The sequence below is a fragment of the Lineus longissimus genome, chromosome 9 (assembly GCF_910592395.1).
Source record: "Lineus longissimus chromosome 9, tnLinLong1.2, whole genome shotgun sequence".
Lineage (NCBI taxonomy): Eukaryota > Metazoa > Nemertea > Pilidiophora > Heteronemertea > Lineidae > Lineus > Lineus longissimus.
Genome location: NC_088316.1, coordinates 18,351,689 through 18,374,326, shown reverse-complemented (window position 1 = coordinate 18,374,326; position 22,638 = coordinate 18,351,689). Strand labels below are relative to the sequence as shown.

At 40.3% G+C, this 22,638-nt stretch overlaps 2 protein-coding genes across 2 annotated transcripts in view; one reads left to right on the top strand and one right to left on the bottom strand.

Moving 5' to 3' along the window:
• LOC135493384 (arginine--tRNA ligase, cytoplasmic-like) overlaps positions 1-22,638 on the top strand; it is a 39,536-nt gene that overhangs the window by 12,373 nt on the left and 4,525 nt on the right. The gene's annotated exons all lie outside the window — the stretch shown is intronic.
• Positions 14,293-20,764, bottom strand: LOC135493514 (uncharacterized). The gene is made up of 2 exons (XM_064780892.1): positions 20,198-20,764; positions 14,293-16,255 (listed from the first exon to the last, which is right to left on the bottom strand). The coding sequence occupies exon 2, from the start codon at positions 16,138-16,140 to the stop codon at positions 14,293-14,295; it is 1,848 nt and encodes a 615-aa protein (XP_064636962.1). The 5' UTR covers positions 16,141-16,255; positions 20,198-20,764.

Here is a 22,638-nt window from a genome sequence, read left to right as displayed (position 1 = left end):
TGAATCCATTTCCTTTGTCAGAGTATGTTTCCGGTAACCTGGACATACCTACAGTGAGATAGACATGTCCAGTGAAGTGACATGTCTACAGTGAGGTAGACTTGTCACCCATAAAACCACATGTTGTCAGTTTAGTCGAACAGATATCATTCGATTGCAATGCTGGGTTAAGGTGGCGTTTGTTTTGACATGCAAGTCTGAGGCGAGAAAGAGAACGTTCCACCCTTTTCGTGCTACTGTGCCGAAGCTACCTTGGGATTGCGGAATTGTGATTTATGTTGGTAATGAAAATGATTTGTTTATGAGAAAGAACTGCATGCTGCCAATATTGTGACATCATTGGTCCATTCATAACATGCCATAGCGGCGCATCATTTTATTTGTTACCTTTTATTGCAAGCAGACGTCATCAGATTCCCTAGTACACTCGTGCGCGTTTTCATCAATTCTGCAAACCATTGCAACGTGTTTACCCCGACTTTGGCAATTCGGTAATTAATGACGAGATATCACTGTTTGCATGACAAATACAATGAACGATCGCTGTAGACAATCATTCATTCATCACATTGCTTGCCGCAGAATGGACTTAGTGACGTCATGTTCGGTGATCAAACAATTTGTCCGAAGCTACTGTGACGATTTGGGGGGAAATCAGGCGGCTCTAAATTTGGAGTGTTTGACGGGTTTGTTGATGTACGATGTTTCGATTGGTTCCATCCCGCCCCCCCCCCCCTCCCCCAATTCCCACCTAGACAGACTTGGTCTTGTCAAATCAATTCTTAGTAATCGCTGCAGCATCATAAACCCACGTGATCAAACAATCTCTCTGATGCCACATTGGCAAATAGGGGGTGGATATAATGATTGAGTCAATGTCTTTGACCTTTGGTACGTAATTGGATGATATGTCAAAGTCTCCTGACCTCCATCATTCGTCTGTCCTGTCAGTGTTATCTGTAGCTGCTGTTACCAGATAACTAGAAGTGATAACTGCATGATACTACCTGATATCTACCAAGAGAGTATTTACTGCCTTTGAAGGTCAATGAGATCTGATGTTTTCACCTGACCTACTTCTCAAGGTCACAGAAATCAGACCATGGGTTTTTTCTGTGTTGGTGTCACAGGCTGAACTCCAGAGATACATGTAAGAACATGTACTGTAGTGATGCATTTTTGCATTACTGTCACGACTTTCTAGATAAAGTATGACCTTGAAAGCAGTTGCTGGTGATGAAAATATCTTCTTATGCCTCCAGTGTGCTCTTATCTCTACCCATTCATCTTGTCCGATACAGACATGGCCTAGAGTGCTCATTTGTAAAGCTGATGTTAATGAGACGTCTAAATTGCTAATCAAACACTTGGATAACGTTCAACAGCGACATGAGAATTAATAAAGCTCTTAGCCCTGGTCTGATTTGCTGATGTCAAGGCAATACAGGTGCATGGTGAAGTGTGATTTGGCCATGAGTTGGAGCTTTATTCTTATACTATCATGCTATTACCACCAGTTCAACTGGAACTGGATGTCAACTGGAACGACATCAATTCGTTTAACAGAATTACCTAACACAACTTTCATCAATTGGTGAAGTGTCTCAATGTGCATCACAAGATCTCTTGAGAATCCTCGGACATATTGCCTAGATCAGGGGAAGCAAAAGACACCAAGTAAGAAACACGAGTACCTACACCATAGACCTCTCCTCTTTGGCCAGAGCCCACGTCAAGAGGCCAATTATTCTACATGCCCCCGACAGTATTATTGAAAATTCCCTGACCTTTTGAAGATGCTTCACGCGTTTTCTCGGTAGTCCGGATGTGACATCCTGCGACAAACAGATGTCTCATTGACTGCCTGTTAATGTCTGTGATGACAACATTTGGACTACCAAATGGTGATTACATTGTGGGCCGACTGCAAATTGTTTATTTTCCAGTTGAGCACATGGTCCATGGACCATTTCGAAACTGAAACTACTGTGCATCTAACCGGGCATTTCTTGCCACACATTTTTGCTTCATGTTTTCATATCTGCAAGAACTCCTATCGCTTCAGTACCAAAATCCTCCCGCTTTTGTCGTCCTCAATTGCTCGCCATCCTGTTTGAGTAATTTGCTCGAGGCTGAATCAGTTATTTGTCTGCTCGAGACGCTGAATGAGTCGATTTCAAACCATTAAGCAACAGGTAAGGAAATCATGGAGCATACACAAAAGCAATGATTTGTCAGATTTATCGCAGATTCTTGAAATATCGGTCTGAAGTAATGTCTTGTGTTCGATTTTCGTGACAGGGTGGTAAGGGTCATTTTAACTATGTAATTAAATATAAAATCTGTCTTGATCAATAAATTCCCCTTTCTTTGGAGTAGCATTATGAGAGCGACTTAACAAGAGCGGGTAAAACCAGTCACCGCAGAAAATGAAAGCTTCTTACGTTTGGTGTAGAATGGTAAAAATGACCAAACATGAGAAATTAATGTCAAAGATGTTGTTTTTGTTTGTACCATGAGTGGAACGGTTGCCGCAAAGGAAAAGTTAAGTAGGTTGCACTCAAAGAGATCATCTTTCATCCACTCAATTTGTTTTATATTTTGGTAGCATGCCCATGAGACATTGACTGGTAGATTCAGAAACTGACAGTTCTGGTGGAATTAGTTAAGAAGCAAGCAAGTCTTGGTTGATTACAGTTTTGAGACTTTAAGAGTTGATGCCAAGTTGGCATCATCCTTAGCATATTTTCCATCACTAACACTGTCACCTGTGGCCAAGGGCGTAGAATCGTGATCGTCCTCCTCTGAGGACTTTGAATCTGCTCCGCAGTTGGTGAAAGTGCGAACAAAATTTGAAGATTTGCATCATGAGTTGTGATCAGCAACTTGATGAGTGTAATATTATCCTATCTATACTTATTGAGTGAGTTCGAAGCAGTTCCCGAAACATTGGACCATGAATTGAAAGCCGTCAATACTTTTCCACCCGAGTTGTAATGGGATTGATGGGAGTCGGCGCATTAACCAGACCGCTGTAACGGTCCCTGATGCATCCAGAAATAGGCACCAGCCATAAACAAGAATGAAACTAAAGGTTAATGTAGCCATCAAGGCGACCACTGGGACCAGATCGACTGACCAATGTTCCGTGGGATGAAATATTCAACAGGTTGGCGCAAATTTAAGCCTCGGCGGCAATATGCTGGTCCGAAAGGGTCATATCAAACTCAATGTGAGAGAATCCAGAACATTGATTTGGTAAAACGGAACGAAATCAGTGTTCCTTACAAGAATTTGACACAACCTTGAAGCTTAACCATTGCCAAACATAACATTGATTGCAACCCCAAGTTTTCGCAATATTGCCCTTGACATTTTCTTGGCAGTTTCTTGCACCAATGAAAATGTCAACTGACCATGCAAGGTGAGAGTCGCAAGGGAATTTAGCAGCCCTGACAAAAAAATACTGTCTAACATTCCATCCATGAGAACAGTATTTACTTCCTTGTGAAAAAATTTCCATTACGCGTAATGCAGCAAATTGCAACCAGGGGGTTTTCCATTAATGTATAAAATCAATCGGGATAGCATAAGAGATCTGAGTAGCCATGCTAACATCGGGTTGTCACACCATATTTGCTAGTGCCATGCTACCCTATGGGTATCGAGCGTTCTTAGCACACCCTTCATCCGTCAACGCACAAGACCCTGGAGACATTGGCCGATTCAGTTCATTAACCAATACCTAAAATGAGCATGTGCGTGTGAAATGATTCGGAGTATGCACTCAAAACACTTTCAATCCTCAGTACTAACTTGCCTACACTAATTGGCTTGAGTTGCAGTCAGAGCGGAAGAAGGGACTTCAGTGAGCAGCACTTTTTGTGCGCAACGATGCACTGACCAACAGAACCTAAACGCTGCAGTTAGTGGAATAATTTATGTGCTAGCCAGTGGAACGATTTATGTTTTTCATGCAATCTCCCCGACAATCGCCATCACCACAAATGTAGCAAATTGTAATCGGGAGCTTTTTTGGCCATTAGCGTCCACAATGAATGATTGCTGTGTCATTGTCTCACCACGCAGCAGGCTGTCATGCACGATGTGGAGGGAATGGGCAGAAAAAGGACAGAAAATAAAGGTGATGGCATCTCCAGGTATTTACATCCCCCCAAAGATGATGAAGATATTTGAAGAGCTGAGGTTCTGCCAAACACACTTCTTAATATCAATTCAGTATTATATATTTATCTGCCAGATGATGAATGTTCAATCTTGTTAATTATGTCATTGATCAATGCAGTCATCCGCTGTGCCACTGATACTTTCCCAGTTCTCTCGATAAATTCCAAGACAACAGATAAGAAAATCACTATAAATGGACATTGCTTACTGCAGAAACTGACAGGCTTCCCGATATCCTGCACGTTCCCAATAGTTTCCCTCGCAATACTTGTTCGATAATAAGCAAGTTTTTATTGCGTGTAGGCATTTATCAGATTACTGTTGTAACAGTCACAACATGCCCTGACGTATGTCATGTTAGTGAGAACTTGCGGGTAAGCCAGGGGCGGGGGTAGTTTGTGGGACCATCCTACTTGGCAGACTTCAACGACTTCTGGAACCAGGAATTTTTGCACCTGTATGAATTTAACGAAAATTTCTGACAAAAAATTATTTTTGTGATTTTTATTCAGGATTCGAAAGTTTCTTCCAGGACTTTTTGCACCTGTATGAATTTAACGAAAATTTCTGAAAAAATTTTTTTTGTGATTTTTATTCAGGATTCGAAAGTTTCTTCCAGGACTTTTTGCACCTGTATGAATTTAACAAAAATTTCTGAAAAAAAATTTCTGTGATTTTTATTCAGGATTCAAAAATTTCTTTCAGTTTTTCCATCAAAGCTTTTTTTAGAGTTTTATTTTCGTGAAGCAAGATTATTTTGAGAAATCGGCAAAAAAAAAAATCAGGATTTCATTTACGGTGAGAGCTTCAACATGATTCCCCTCAAGCAAACGGGTATGACTTCACATGAAAACACAAGTTTGAAGAGAAACTGCTCCAGGGAAAACAGCACTTCTCACACATTTTCCTGAATCGAAAGCGACTTTTCTGCTGTTCGATGCAGTGGGATATGAGAAGCCCTATGGTGTCGTATTGCATGCTGCGGAAAGACTCTGGTGTGGCAGTGTATAGAGACCCATTAAGGCATAAGTTTCTGCTGAACATGACACAACATCAAAGCAGATGGTTACAATGAAGATGTTTTTGACGAAGTCTCATGAGACGTGAATGGTTTCAGGTAGACGTTCGATCCATGGGTTTTACATTGACAGGAAAATATGAAACATTGTGCATGATGGCATGATGAATCAAGTTCATGTGTGTGTTTGGTTGTGTTCTGTGGGATTATTCTCTTAGCTTTTTGCTTTAAATCAGTAAATTTTTGCTGGCGACCGTTCCTACATCCTGGTTGGATCATACCCCAGTACCATATCTGCTACTAATCGCCACCTGACAAAGGACAGCCTTATTGGAACAGACTGCCTTGTTACCCGGAATCTGCGTCATGAAACACAGGGGTGTGATCTGTTATTTCCCTCCAGCAAGTTTCAAGGTGCCTGGGGATAATGATCTTCATTTACTGGCAATGAGGTGTCCAATATGTAACAAGTTGGCACCTGCGTAATATCCCGGTGGACCAAGTGTCTGAATCGTTTAAAACCACTTCACTACCGATTTCCTTGATGTTATTCTGTTAACTATGGCTTTCTGCTGCGTCCTTCACAACACCACCATGATGCCAAATTGCGTAAAGTTTAAATTCTTTATGAATCTACAATCATGCATGGCCATGTATCATGCATTGTAGTATAGAGACTGTTGCTGCTCCTGATTTGTTGTTGTTGTTGTTACATCTGCTCCGATGTCAACCATACCTGATGACCTTGCTCAGCCAGTAATGGCCAGGAAGCGCAGCTAATGAGCTATGCGGGTCGCGAATTCCACCAGAATGAACATCTATGAGCTTACGTTCTATCATGCCCAAATTCCTTCATCAATAATCTATAAGTCATAGCAGATTTTCTTGACCATAATCCATGCCTTTATTAGGTCCTTCAAGAGACACTCTAGGGAAAGCACTCTGGATATTGGAACAAGATAGACTCTACGTCTGGTCCTGTTGTTCTGAAGGGTAGACATGTTAGCTATTTTGTTTTTACATCAGGTTGTTTTGGAAGGTAGTATGGTTGTGAGGCAAATGACATGGACAAGCTACCCAATAAAACACACTAGAATAGGAGAAAGGGGTTCTTTTGTGAGTGGTGAAAGAATTTTCTTGTATGCTCCTCTGCCATCACCATGGGATACTGAGCTTTGTACAAATGGTTTTCAGCTCTCATGATGTGCCCTTTGTCATTGCAATGGTAACATACCTGTCCAAGTATTCCCTTATGAATCTAGGACATGTCATCCATCTATATCTGTTTACAGCAGATCAGATTTCCCCGTTAAGAATAGAGCCATGTTCTTGTATTGAGTGGCCCCAAGTCAACGTCTACTGAGCTATAAGCTTTCCAATCAAGATTCCGGGAATAGAGCCTCTCTGGTGATGTGTCCTTGCTCCTTGCATGGATAGCATACCTGTCCCGAGTATAGGCTAATGGATCTGGGACCTGCCATCCATCTGTCTATCAACTACAGATCAGATGTCCTCGTTTAGAATTGAGCCATTTTCCTGTATTGAGTGGCTCCTACTCATGTCTCTATTGCTTGCAATAAGGGTTTGTCTTGAACAGATTGCTAATGAATGTTGTTGGTTTCAAAGTCGTGTTCATCTTCTCTACTTTCAGGTGAGTGTATGATATTTGCGTTGAAGGCCTATTACGGTAAGAAATATTTGCAGACTTATTATTTGAAGGGCCACTTAGACACTTGAATACTGGAAAATGAGACATCCTGTAAAAGAGTGTAAGATAAGCTTGAAGGAAATTTGATTTCGTTATAAAGTCAAGAGACACCCTAAAGAAACTTACTCGTGTGACAATTTTGTCTACGTCTCAAATTAAAACTGCTTCTGCAACCTAAAAGTGTCAGCTGGTGGTTGTTTAGTTTTATCTTGCAGTCGTTTAAAGGTGACTTCTCCAAGATGAACTGCCAAGACAAAACTGAAAGTGGTTACCTTATACTAACATTCGATTCCTCTCATGGTCGTCGTCATCATTGCAATCAGATTTCAAATCCTCAAAACTTGGCCAATTTTCTGAACTTAGGTCAAATTGCCAAGATAATCCACCGAATGGTTTCATCATCAAGAAGTCCACCTATTTGCCAAAGTTTATTCGTAGAAATCTTTGAGAAGGTTTAATGCGGTGGAAATTTCATGATTTACAGTATTTCATTGTTGTTGGAGAAAAAACCCCACCGAGATGCCATGCGGGTACTTATCTTCTCCTCAGCATGCTGACTGATTTTAAGGAAACCAAGTCATTGCACCCGCGCCACATGCTTTAATGGATCAAAGAAAAATGAGAATGCTTTATCGGAAGTCATTGCTTCAGGCATGGTATGAAAGATCTATGACTGACAGTACCAGTGGTAAGAAATCTATATGGTTCCTTCTGGTAGTGACATGGGCCACAAAAGCGTCGTATTCGCAAATGCGCCCATTCTTTTTCTCATCAGTGAAACTCCTGTGGGCTGTAACACGTCGCAGGGTATCGATATACCTGACTGTAGCGAGGAGATAAGACGCGCTGGCATCTCCTGATTATTGATTGGTGATTGGGTGATGTAGCAACACGTTAGCGTGGGCGTCCATTTGCAGTCATCATTGGAGGGATTGATCAGGCTACCATGTTGAGTGGGTGATATGTCTCTGCTGTTCAAGAGAGTCAAGCTTTTGATCCTTCCTTAGAGGGTGGATACAGCTAGCCCCTGGGAGATTACGTTTAATCAATGTTGAGTGCCGTATGTTGAGCCTGTATCTTATCCTAAAACACCTTGGTTGTCATGTTAATTGTTGCATCAGACATTTCTGTTTTCCTGAACCCCCAAATACCTACGGCGTACCTCTTTAAGGATTATTTTCCTAAAAACTCAAACATCTGAAAAAACTATTCGCTGTGAAAGTGTACAATTTTAAATCAATTCACATCCTTTGTAATGCAAATTAGAGATTCCTTCTTGCACACTTTAATGGAGTAGTAATTTCCAAACCATGATTTCTCTGATATGAATATGCCACCCACACTTACCGTGCAGGTGGTATGCATTTCTCCACTTTCAATCCAGGGCATTTCCCTAGCTTTGTTCTTCAGAAGACTAATCTTCTGTTACTGCAGCTCAGAGGAGGAAGAAATAAAAATGAAAGTTTTTTCAAAATAAAAGTTTCTGTTTCCATCTTTGTGGGTAGATCTCGCGCAACTCAAGTTTGGTCTCACCCACAGTGATGTGATTGTCCAATTTTGCACTCGGGCTTCGTGGACCTGAACGGCGGCAGTCAGGATAAAAAAAAAGAAAATAATTTTTTTTTTGTATTCTCAGTTTTTCGGTGATTTTGAGTGTGGTGGGCTTGCTAAATGACAAAAAAAAATAATTCAATAAACATTTCTTTTTCTCAGTTTTCCACGATTTTGAGTGCGGTGGGTTTGCTAAATGACAAAAAAATTCAATGAAGTTTTATTTTTTCTTGGTTTTTCGGCGATTTTGAGTGTGGTGGGCTTGCTAAATGACAAAAAAAAATGTCATAGACGAAACCTTGAACCGATCGTAATGCTTCCCATTCACTCTACATAAATCAATCTCTTGTTTCTCCTCTTGGCTGAGCCAGAACCCACCTTTGATCGGCTAATACTATAACACATAGCCAACTCACGCTTTATGTTCCCTTCTAATGAAATCTGTATTCTTTATGAAGTGTTCTTTTCAGCCTCGTCTCGAATCATTGGCTGTTACACTTCCAAGCGAACGGCATAAAAAGAGTTTGACGTCATACCACTTTCGAGGAAAAATCCAGATGTTGTAAGATTCGATCTGTGATAATTCATTAAATTGCCTGTTTGATTCTAAGTGGTTGAGATAAAATCTCTAAAATACTTCATTAGTGGTTGAGTTTTCAAATTGTTTGGTTAGGGGTTGCCACTGATCCTTTTCTTATGATGCTGTACTCGCAAAAATTGGCTTAGATTTCTTCACAATAATGCTCATGGTCTTCTTCTTCTATTTTAGCATTTGAAATGGTTCTTCTGAATGTTTTGGGCTACATTGGGGTTGTTTGCAGAGTCCCTTGTTTTTCGCCCATGGAGAAGTTTACAATCTACTTAGGGCACATTATGATGGCATCTTTTCATATCTTCATATATTCAAAGTAAGGACGTGGTAAGAGAAGTAAAGTGACTTTCCTGTGGTCACAACCAAGTTTTTCCAAAACGTGTCTGTTGTGAATGGAACATGAAGTCACAACACTGTTAGTTGGAGCCAGAGAAGTCATGATTGTCCAAGAGTCCTGAACCGGGAAGAAGCACTTAGCACGGATGACCTCGAATGGTCTCTTATCGAAATGTTTACTTGGTCAATCCATACTCTTCCCTTCCCCTGTAATATCACAGAATTGAGACCATGTTCTCCATTACCACTGAGTTATTTTTGTCCTATTGAATATGTAGCCGATATGTCTATCTTTGGTAATGCGAACATAGACGTATGCTATCAGGTCCATAGATGACAAATGGTCTCGCCTGACCAATAAAATGGAGCAGGATTGGGGAGGCCATTTGCCTGCTTGAGAAATCATGTTTGTTGACTCAAGGTGATACAAAGTACATTGAGTACAGATATAACCAATTATAGATTTTACAAGTGTCTGTTCCATTCTTGATTAATTGATATAAAGGAGTCTAATGGCAGCAACCAGGTTGGTCTGTTTACACAAAGTCTCCTATAGGGGTCTCTCCCATCTCACGGTACATTGAAATAGTCCCCTGTTCATAGATACTGCTCATATTAGTCACCTAGAGATGACCAATTTGACTCTTGCCTAGTCCCCCTTTTATAGAGGAGTGGACTGTTGTTATGACACTTCACAAAAAAAGCTTACCATATCACAAAAAGCACAGATGGATGTGAATGACTATCCTGACATGTTCGCCAGTTCAGGCAATGATGCAGTGTCTTATCCGTTTGTGACAGCCCTGACAAAATTTCCATTCGGAGTAATAAATGCAGCGGCAATTTATTGGGTGATACTGCATGAGATGAGGCGAATGACCGCATGCTGACATTCTTGATTACCAAGAGAATCACTCAAATCTATTGTGTATTCCCCAGAGTCAGTTGTATTGGCTCTCGCAGATGTAGTCATTAAATGTCTAATGGTTTGATACTCTGACCCTGGCCCATGGGGAAATAAGGGATCTGCTGTGCTGTTTAGGTAATATCCTGCCTGCTGCCGAGTCCAATCTCAGAAGGGCCCGATGGGAAGTAGGGATCTGATATGTTGCGGAGATATCTCCTCCTCAATAGTGTTAGCCTTGAGTATTGTTACCACTGGGCTATGCGACTCCTTTGATTGGTACTCAGATGAGACTTAGCTTCATGTCACCAAGTTATCTCAAGAAACATGAGTGACTACCAACAACAACAATATATCTGTAATGGGATGAAATTTATTGTATTTCAAAATACAAATATGCATTCAAACATGAAAATAAAATTTAGGATTACACCAACATGTGGATATATTTGGGATTTACGAAATACTGATTATGCAGTTGTTAAACATCTGAAATGTGTGTGCAACATTGACAATGTTTATATACATATCACATTTTACAGTATGTCCCAAAATTCACAAAGAAAATCACAGGCCTTACTATGAAAATCAAAATTGCACTGAGCCACACTGAGTAGCAAACATGAGAAGCCTAATCGCAAAAGTTGGAATGCACATTGGTTAGACTGACAGGTTTGCATATGAAAAAAACTACACACATCTTGCAGATAATATTCTCTGCTTAAAGATGCCTGCCAAACTTTTATTTACACATTTTCAAAAAAAATTTGGGACGTGCTGTAGTACAGAACATTGAACAACATACTGTGCTCATATATAACAGTGTCACAATTTGATGTGAAAAATTCTACATAATCACAGGTTTAATAACAGTCTAACATACAAAGGATATGTTGCTGATATAGTTAAATAGGGGACTGCCGAAAATAACTGCCTTCTAGCTAGTACACCTCAGCTGATTCTTTGAGGATGTTAAATGTTCGAAGGAAGGCAAAAAGAGTTTTACTTTACCCAAAGATACTCATAGGAAGGTACCATTTAAGATATTGAGTTCTTTCCATCTGACACGCTTGTGTCAAAAGGTTCTGAAAATTCCTCCAATTTTTCAGATTTCTGTGTCTCGCAGTGATCAGTATGGGCCTCATAGAGTAGCTGTGGCTTACGAATCAGATTACAGTCAAATTAAGGCAGTACCTTTATGCATAATAGGTGGGGTTGACAACAATATGTTTCCATTTGTGCTTCTGGCAGGGATGCCATCTGGGTGACACAAAAATGTTTATATAAAAACTTATATAAAAAAGACAAAAAGTGTGTATTTCAAATTCTAAAATAAGATACCTAAATTCAAACCATCCATTTAAAACTAGCATTTGTCCATGCTTGTTAAACCTCTGGCGAAAGTATTTTCAGAGCATCTCCGTCTGATATTGAAATGGTGGGGTTCGTGTCCATTCAATTTGGGCTTGAAACAAATGTGACTGCATTTCTGCTTCACCTACAGTAGCCAAAATCATGTGTCCGTTACTATCTCTGAGCATCATAATGTTTCTAATGTACACTTCTTTTCAAAGGCAAAATTCAAGCATTGGAATAATTCCGTATTATTTGCCAGACTCTCTCTGCTTCTCTTTAATCAGTTCAGGCAGAAACATCAAAGCAGCTTAAATCATTGATTTTGTTACAAGGCTCATAATTAGATTTTTCCATTGAACTTTTGTGTTAGCCAGGCTTATTATACTTCATGGCAAAAAGTTTGAATGATTCGTTCAAAGCAGTTTCTCTTTGCATCGTGTATTACATACCCAGTGATTAGCGTTATTTCATTTTTGACATTTGATGAAAAGTATAAAATCGGTTCCTTTAAGTAAATATAATTGAACTTAAATTGCTGAACTTGAACTTAAGGTCTTCCATAGAACTACATACTGAATAGAAAAACAGTATACATGCCATACCATATGAATCCTCATATATGAAACCAAACAAAAGATACAATTTATATCTGTGACAGAAAATTTGTGTGAAAAGCCGCAAATCTTATTTCAATTTGACATAAACCATGCACAATTAACATACAGTTACTGTTTTTGTTTTATTTTTGCATTTTTGGGAAAAGCTTTGTGATCAGTTGTGCATGCAAGTGTGTGGTGGATGGGTGTGTGGGTGATGGGGGACATGTTTGTTTGGGGCCGAGAGGAGGCGTGTATTCGAACAGGGCCACGTCGATTTCACACACGCACACATTCATGACCCGCACATTCTGGTGGTTACGTCGTATCTCCACTCTACACTCATATACATAAGGCGTAGATTCACGCAGTAATCCCTCAGCCACATACCGACACACCATTCGCACACTAAGACCAATCGACCGTCTCCTTTATCATCGCCATCCATTCACACTTTCACGCTTGTTCGTATAATCCCTGCATCTAATCCACAAACAGATTATTCTGCCTTGCCAGAGAATTCTTGATTTGAGACATTGACCACTTTTTTTGTCATGGGCATTGATCAGCTGTAAATATAGGACAGTCTTGAGCAGGATAATGGTTAAGTTGGTTTTTAAAACATTACTCGAATCTGTTTTGGTCTTGTGAAATATATCTTCATTCAAGCTGCCGTAGTCTATAGTGTCTCGGCAAAATAAGGGCAGTGGAGAGTCACCTCGGGTCTCCATTGCATCCAATACAATTCTCGCCATTTTGTCGTCAATATAATGGTTTATCACGAAAAAACTCTGCCCATTTGCGATACAAAATTGACCGACACTACTTCAAACAATTGTGTGACGGAAGCTCTCCTGTATCTTTTCTTGGCCAAGACAATTTTCCGATGGTTCAAACCACAGGGCTTGCTTATCCGTGCTGCGGGGACTAATTGGTCGATACTCTTCGCCGTGACATTCACCAGATTCTGACGACGCATTCCTGCCAATAATCAACGTGTCTAAATTTAGATCGAATTGTATCCGCCAGCGAGCCAGAAATAGGCACATTCAAAATGATACCGTACATCGTATAACCCAATTATTTACAAAAATAGCAGATATTTTACTGACATTAAGCTATTATGTGGGGCAAGTGAACACACTGTTAGATGGACAAAAAGGTCTATTATGGAGATATCCAGGTGATATGACTTTTTGAAGTTATTTTTGGAAATGAAGACATTTTTCTGCAAGACTGCTGTGACCTTATCGGTGATTGGAAGTATGTCAAAGATGATTCTAAATAAATAAGGATCTTGTCTTTAACCCTTTGCTGCAGAAGCCATTGATACAAGTAATCATTGATATATAGGATGGAACTTAATAATAGATTCAACCCTTGTGTCATGTCATCCCATGTTTTCAATCAATTCGAAATGAGCATGCTCATAACAGCTGAAATTGTTGTGCCAGGAATATATATTTGGTGACTTATTAATTGATCATACATGTTTGGTGAGTCACGTGCGCAGGTTATGATTGTGTGGGGGCAGTTTACAGAGGAACAAAAGGGAATAAAAATACACACTGTGTGGGTAAGATATGACAAGAGAGTATAATTACAGTGGCAAAATTGAAATACTTCACGAGAATAGCTTGTGGGTATTACAGTGGCATTTAAATACTGTGCTTTGAGAACATTTTACCATATTGAGACAAACCTATACATCATTGATAATATCGTATTATTGTATGCGTCAACTGACTTGAGAGATACCCTCTACATTAAAACAAAATAGAAGTTTTCACATTTGCAGTTAAAGGTCATCTGTCCATTTAGATTAGAAATCAATTTGACATTAAAGTCGATAAAGCAGATTGATCTCAAAGCTAGCCAAAAGTTCTCACTTACCAACTTTAAGGTCTTACTTATAGACTTTTTCTCACTTAATGACTTTTACATCTCACTTTCTGTCATAAGGGTCTCACAAAGAATCCTTGTGTACCTGTATTTCTAACTAGAGACAATCTTACCACCTTGGCGTGTCCTCGGTTTGGAATCCTATGTGTGTTCAATCTCGTGTTTCTGGCAGTTGGGAAACTTCTGCTTACACTTTAAACAGTACGTCTTAAAGCTCCGCTCCATTTTCGTGATCAAGAATGGATGAATAAGCACTTGAGAGCCCCCTAGTGTCACAAACCACATGTGGAGATTGAGGTAGACGGATTTGTCCATTTGCCATTGGAATAGATTCAAAACAAGCGGGGGTAGCAGTAAAATAAGGAATGTAAGCAGCAGGGTCATGCAGCACCGAAGTTCTTGCACAGTTTTCTTCCGGTTGGTCAGATTGGGTGTATCTGGAGATTTTGGAAATGGGTAAGTTATTGTGTGTTCCTGCACGGATGGTGAGATCGATGGTTGGCGCTCAGATGAGGCCACCTCGACCACTGATATGCTATCTAAACTATGGAACCCAGTGTCGGCCTTACTTGGACGTTGGGCATACCTGTGTGGGTTGGGATGACCAAACGGGTTGTTCGGATCAAGAGAAGCCCGAGGGGAGGGCGATAGCGTGACACTATGCCCTTCCTCATATGGGTAATTTCCTCCATGCATAACTGGGTTTGATAACTGGCTTTGTAAAGCCATGACATCCACGGACCATTTCTGCACATAGTCATAGGTGGTGGGGTCCATATATTTTGGACAGTGTTTGTAATACACAGCCTTTGGAGTTGTCTCCAGTGGCTCACTTGTAATGACAGGTAAAGTGCTTATTGCAGAGAGTCTCCGTTCTCCTCTTCCGTGACGCTCAATCTCTAACGGTCTTGTCTCTTGCACATAGATAATAGATTGCCGTAACTTAGTTGGCGAGGGCGGTTCACCAGTGTCCATTTTTGAAAGCGATAAGTGACGAGCTTTTGGCCCACCGGGTGCATGCGAGTGGCCAGGTGGCGCTGTGACTACTATTGCCGGTGGGTCTGGGCATAATAAGTCTGTTGTTGTGGTACTGAAGCTTGTATTCCTCGTTCCAGTTCCAGAGCTTACGGCCAGCATATCAGTTGTTGTACTGAAGCTGGCGGTCCTTAAGCTATTTCGCGGCTCGCTCAGGACATCAGTAGTTGTACTGATGCTTGGGTTCCTGTTTGTGCTAATGCTCATCCCCCTGGATGGCTCCTCTTGTGTAGAGGGACCAATACTCTCTATCCGAATCTCGGGCGCGTATAGAGTTTTCTTGCATCGGTATTTCCAGGCAAACATTAAGAGACCCGACAGTCCGATTGAGAGCATCAATAACATCACTATAGTGAAAACAGTCTCCGTATTATCGTTATGAACTTTGCCATAAAATTGCACTGTTGCAGTGGAATTTTCCGACACTAGATAATACGTTCCAACCTCGCCGTGCACAAAGTTCTGCACCACCATCCAAATGAACGAGATGATCCATGTCAATGACAAACTAATCGTCACTAATATTCCATTCTGTTTCATTTTCAAAATGTCCGTCCGCTGGCAGATTTTTTGAATGCAAACAAACACAACAGAAAGGAAAGCCACGCTCATCATCAAGATATAGATATTCAGTTCGGCCAGAATATGATCCAGATTCCGATGATTGTAATAATAAAACAGGGTGTGTACGATGCTTAGTTTCATTGGCATCCAAACAAGACATAACATGATATCCACAAAGATTAAATTCATATAAAGCAGATGGCGTATTTTTGCGGCGAATCTCCCGTGGCACATCATGACGACGAAACTCATATTGAAAACAAACCCGAATATCATTAGGAATCCAAGCATCATAGAACAGAACAGAATCGTTGATGCCCAGATTTCTGGGTGGCCGTGTGGTGCCATGGTCGTGTTGTTGAACATTTTGTGTTGCTCCACTACAATCATTCCAGGTTTTGACTAAATCAGTTTCAACTTGATATCATAGTTGTATTAGTGGACAGTGCCTACTTCAAATGACTGTTGATGGTACTGGTGAAGGACTCGTCAACGTGATCAGTTTCTGCAATGAGAAATCAAAGAGAGTATGAAATTATGAATTTGTGATGTCCACTGCCGAAGTTTGGTCGTGCCGCATTGGTTCCAGGATCAAAGGTTCAAATCAGCGATGTGCACAACTGAAAACCTGCGCCAATCTACCTGCTGTTACAAGCTATCTGTCCCTATCTTGTGACTTCAACTTTTGCCCTGACACAATCCCCTGTGTTCTGCCACATAATGATTTGGCAGTTACATTGCCATCAAATGATAATCAACGCCTCCCCAGATTCATATTAACGTCTATAATTGTCATATAACAGTACCTTCCCAAGTAATTGTCTTATTACATGTTAAGATAGATTGTCTATTATGAAGTTGTGTGCTATATTTGTTTTACTATAGGCGGCCGACACAAAAAAGATGGTATACTTTTGATTTTGAACTCTCATATAGCAATCATAAAAATTACCAAATTTCTGCGTGGATTCACCAACGGCATGACATTGTTTCGATGTAATTTGATACATGTGTACGTTGTAGTCCCCTTTATCTTTCATCATCAAACTGTCCTCCAATGCACACCCAGTTCTGTGGATTTTTCCAGCTGGAATCAGTTTCAAGATCAAAGACAACTCCAAAGGCTGCATCTTAAAGCAAATGTCATGAGTCAGATCCTACGGTCAATTTACACAAAGGCAACATGGCCTTTGTTTTTGTGTAAATTCCATCTGAGCCTGCTCAAAGCGTGGCTTTGTTATACTGTTGTCTTTAATCAGCTGTTGATTGGAAAATCAATAAACCAATTAGTGATCCATTGTTCAATGCCTCCCTTGTTTCTTTCCTATGTGGATATTAATGGGTCGTCTTTGAAGGTAGGATTGACTTGTGCAGCATAGATTGTTGTCACTGGGCACTGGCCTTTGCGGGCAATTGACAGCGTGAAAGAAAGATTCAAGTACAATCCATGTCGAAGGTCGCAGTGACCACCGATTCTTGTCGCAGACACCTGTGATGACCACCGCAAATGTGACCATGATCATAGGTTGCAGCAACAAGATCGCTCATTGACGTGCCACTTGCAAATCAGCTTAGGAACTGTTGAACCTTTCGATGCATCGATCGAATCAAAACCGTAGATCCATCACCGATAACTAGGTTACTTTCCAATCTTTCTCAGATGAATTTTTCATTCTGGACACACTGAGGCTAAATTTTCCATCTCGCCCACGCAAGCTGCAGGACCCAATTTTATTGCTACGGCTTGCGGCATCTAATGAATGAAACATGGTCTATTTATAGTGCCAGTTGGGGATAAAATAAGGATTCATCATGCAAAGATGAGAGAGCGGAATGCATGATCTTTCGTAACAATCAGAGGGTACTTTGTGGTTTCTTCTCTGTCTCCTTTGGCATTCACTCATGTGAACTGAGCAGTGAAAAAGAATGACAGTGTAAACTTGTGCTTAAAGCCTGTGCTGTGCATTCAAAATTCAAAATTTGAAATTGACTCTTGAGATTTATCTCCTGTCTTTTGTAAATACACATTGAATATCAATTTCAAAGTTGATGTTGTGTGCACGATGTACTTAGAGGTCAATTTTCGTAACGTTGACATGTCTGGTTACTGTAGAGTGGCAATAGTAAATATAGGGTTTACGTGTACATTCAATGTACTCTTCTACAGTCTAGACACACATCCAATGCCGATTCATCTCAATTTATTACCACTTGTTATACGGGCATGATGTAAACAAAATATGACTGCATGATATACTACCTGATGTAGTCAGGTTATAAATTGATTAGGAAGTCGATTCAATCATTCGTGTCATCCGTCACATGGTCAATAAAATCCTCATTGCCAGCGTAGCAGGCTAATGTTTGCATTCACTTCCATCCTCATCCTCCCAAGATGACAAGATGCCCATGTGACGTTTCATTGCCAGCCACGTTCTCAGCTGCAAGGCGACATAATGTGGCCGTGATCATGTAACTTCTTCTGATCCACTCAGCATTCCCTGTATGTCTTCAATATCATGACCCATTCCATTCATTTACTCGTAATGAGACTCCTGTCAGTTCTCCCATAAATGGACAAAAAACCTTGATGAGTAACCAGATATTCGAAAACGCAGGAGCAACATAAAAAAACCTCATTTCCCTTTCATTGTATTCATAGAAGTACTTTTAATGGATTGATATCCGGGAGACGTCAATCTGACACTTTCAATTTGGCATCGTTTTGCCATTAAGAGCGATCTGTAATCATTCGTTATCACTTTCGCCTTTCAAATTAATCATTTTGATAGATCATGTACGCAGCTTGAAATTGGTGGTACATAGTCATGTTTGGGTCCACGTCTATACCCCTGTGTCTATACCTCAGCATTGCATCCAAGCAAGGATGGGTAGATCCATTCTTTCTTTGCTGATTGTCTGAAGATCCTTCGTTCTGTGAAAGTCCAACTTATACCCCTGGGTCTATACCTCACCATTGCATCCAAGCAAGGATCTCCACTGAAAGCTTAGCATGGTTGCCGTTTTAGTCGCTGTTTCGCCACATTGGCACCCATCTCTGAGTGATAGCCATGGTTACCGTAATGACCATTAATAACAATGATATAACCGCCTGTTTAGAGTAAGGCATGATTAGCTAAATTCATTAGGAATTTTGTCACATTCTCATTGTGGCCGTAATTGTATTAGCTGATAATGAGATGGCGATATATTTTGATGAACATGGGATTGGCCAGGATTGGCAGCCCAATGTGGTCTTATAGCAGAAATCTGGTAAGGCGAGACAGCGCTTTAAAGAGCTAGCAAAATTGGCAGACATCCTTCTGAACTGAAAATGCATCAGAAACTTTTCAAAAGGCAGGGCTCAGAGTACAGGGTGCAGATCGAGCCCTTCAAAATGGCCCTGCTAAGGCACTGTATATCATTGTGGTTGTTAAAGGGCCAAGCAGCTAGTCCGTGAGGTGTCCTGATTTGTTAACCTGTTTTGCTGCTGTTCATTAGGTAATCTGATCAACTGCTTGCATTATGTGATGGTAATATGAATAAGTTGTGTATTTTGACCTCTCATATTTCTGCCGCTGAACACCCATTTAACAATCCATTGGAACAATAGGAAGTAAAGCTGTTTTTGGAAACGCAGAGATATTTTGGAATCGTTTGATGTATAATTGATGGTTCATGGTGAATCATCTGTCTAATAATACAAATGTATAAAAATATTGTGAATTATTGATTGGCAGAATAAATGCAGCTCTGATTTGTTTCATTCTGAAAATCCATAATAGCTAACAATTCCTATATAATAACCTTCAATTATTGATACATTTCTATTAAATGTCAAAGTATTGATAATCGAGTTCCATCAATCTGTTTTACAAACAGTAAAGAGTCATCCATCTTTAAAACAAATTATTCTGTATTTTTTGTAGTACCAGTGGAAAGTTTGGACCAGTGGCATGTCAGAAGCAAGGTAGCTGCTCCAGCGATTCTCCATTCTTAAACAATTTGTCAGCGACCTTCGTACAGGCGTGCAGTTGTCCCGACAATCTCTGAGCGTAAATTTGGATGAACAAAATGTTTGACAAAAAAGCTATAATGTGACTGAACAAATGCTAGATGAAAGAAGTCACTTACCCAAAACATGTATTGTTAATAACTACCTGTCCAGAATGCAATCGCAGAAATGTTACCCAAAAGACAGAGGTTAGATTTTAGCAAACCCTGCATCATGTCCGGTGCTATCATGATCTTGATTAAATTAAAGTCGAAGTGTTCAACCTGCCTAATGCATGTAACATTAACTACCTTACCTTTCCAGGAATGTATTCACTTTGATGTTGTCCATTCTAAGAGGTTGGATTTCAGCTAACCCTACATGGTACATGTCCAGAGCTATTGCAATCTTACTGAAAACGTTTGATTACAACAATAGCAAAACTTAACTTACCCAAAGCATGTATTGTCAACTACCTATCCAGAATGCAAACACAGGAATGTTATCCATTCTAAGAGCTATGCTGTTAGGTAACCCTACATCTTATATGTCCAGAGCTGTTATGATCCCCACATCCTAGCAGTTGAGCTATCCTAGCAATGATGCCACCACATATTCCTATCAATAAATAAACCCAGGAAAATGAATCGAGTGGAATGATGAGCTGGTCTTAAAAGTTTCATTCTAGAGCATGTTCCGACTCCTAATGTCTTTATACGAGCACAATCTCCCCGGGGGTGAGTGAAGTCTCGATACCGTCGCTCTGATTGGCTCGGAGTCCTTGTGCTCTTCAAGTATGAATGATTGGCCAATACCTTGATGACGCAGGAGAACGCCGCAATGACGTCTCACTTAGTAACGATTTACCTGGAGTTGGTAAATACAAAAGAAAGAAGAGGACTGAAATTCGAGGAAATTGGGTGAAATAGTGGAATTATCAGCCTCTAAAACCCCTGGTGGCGGTGTAATGGATTTGTGACTTTGAACTTGAGCATTCCAAGTGTTCGTGTGGGACACATTTTCATTGTTGCATTATGGTTTGAGTTATTACTATTCCCAGGGCTGCATCTAGCGAAAAGTTTTTTTATCGATATTGAAGGGATGCTTCACTATGGTTACTTGTTCTGGTTTGTTGATGCAGGTTGTCACAATAAATTACCAGCCATATTGGTCATCTCCCCAAGGGCATCTGTATGAAATGGGAAGACATGAATTGAAATCAAAACAAAATATAAATGAAATGGAAAGTTTTTTTTATAAAAGTGGTATTGTAGTATAGGTGGTACATGAATGTCATCCTCTGCGGTGGGATGAAAGCTGTATAGAATATAATACACCTCAGTGGAGATAGGTATCTGGTGTTATGGTCCGTGGATAATCTAGGGTAGGAATAGGATACAGCTCCTGTCTCATCAGCGGAATGGGCTGTTGGTCTCATTAGTCGTAATGAGTGCAGTGTCCAGATAGTCATGCTTCCTGTTTCTGGTTAGCGCTATTGCTAAATGGAGGCAAGCCATTGGGAATCAACCCATTTAACCCATAACCCTTAGAATCTAGGAGCTGTCTATTTCATGGAATAAGGATTCAACACCAAGAACTGATGAAGACGAGTCTTTTGTAATATCTTAATTAATTGTCATGTTTCTATCACTTCTTCTGACAAAATGATATAATCATGTTGTGGAATTGAAAATCCTCTCTTGGTCCTGAGTGGGCTAAATCAGGTAACAGCCTTCACATCCAAACTTTGTCGTTGTTATTGAATTTCAATATGAAAACTTCGATGTTGTGCCCTCAGGGATTTGTAAATTTGTGTTGATGACTATTCCAACTTTGCAATGGGCAGGTATGGTGCTTTGATGTACATGTAGGTTAACTGGGGCGGGATATTACTTTTTGGCTCACCGTAAGGGGAGTCTATATGATAGCGCTGTGTTCGTCGTCGTCGTCGTCGTCGTCGTCGTCGTCGTCGTCGTCGTCGTCGTCGTCGTCGTCGTCGTCGTCGTCGTCGTCGTATCCTAACAGTGGCACGTTTCTTAACTGCTAGGGCTATGAACTTGAAACTTTGTACACAGAATGCCCTAGGTCAGCTGACCTCTGACACTGATTTTCGGTCCGATCTGATTCTCTGTTTGGCCACCAGGGGGCCAAATGTCGATATCTAAAAAGTGTGATATCTCGCTTATTAGTGACTTGTTTTCGATAAAACTTTTGTTGTAGGTACTCATAGCAAATATACATTTTATAATATACGGGTTTTTAATTTGACCTTGTTTTCAAGGTCACAGAGGTCATATGGCGTAAATTGGCCATTAGAGTGTAAACTATGGCACGTTTCTTAACCACTAAAGCTATGAACTTGAAACTTGGTACATATAACCCCCTATATCACATAGCCTCTGGTGCTGAATTTTGGTTCGATCTGATTCCTAACTTTGCCACCAGGGGGCCAAAAGTGGAAATCTAAAAAGTGTGATATCTCGCTTATAAGTGACTTGTTTTCGATAAAACTTTTGTTGTAGGTACTCATAGCAAATATACATTTTATATTGTACGGGTTTTCAATTCGACCTACTTTTCAAGGTCACAGAGGTCATATGGCGTAAATTGGCCATTAGAGTGTAAACTATGGCACGTTTCTTAACCACTAAAGCTATGAACTTGAAACTTGGTACATATAACCCCCTATATCACATAGCCTCTGGTGCTGAATTTTGGTTCGATCTGATTCCTAACTTTGCCACCAGGGGGCCAAAAGTGGAAATCTAAAAAGTGTGATATCTCGCTTATAAGTGACTTGTTTTCGATAAAACTTTTGTTGTAGGTACTCATAGCAAATATACATTTTATATTGTACGGGTTTTCAATTCGACCTACTTTTCAAGGTCACAGAG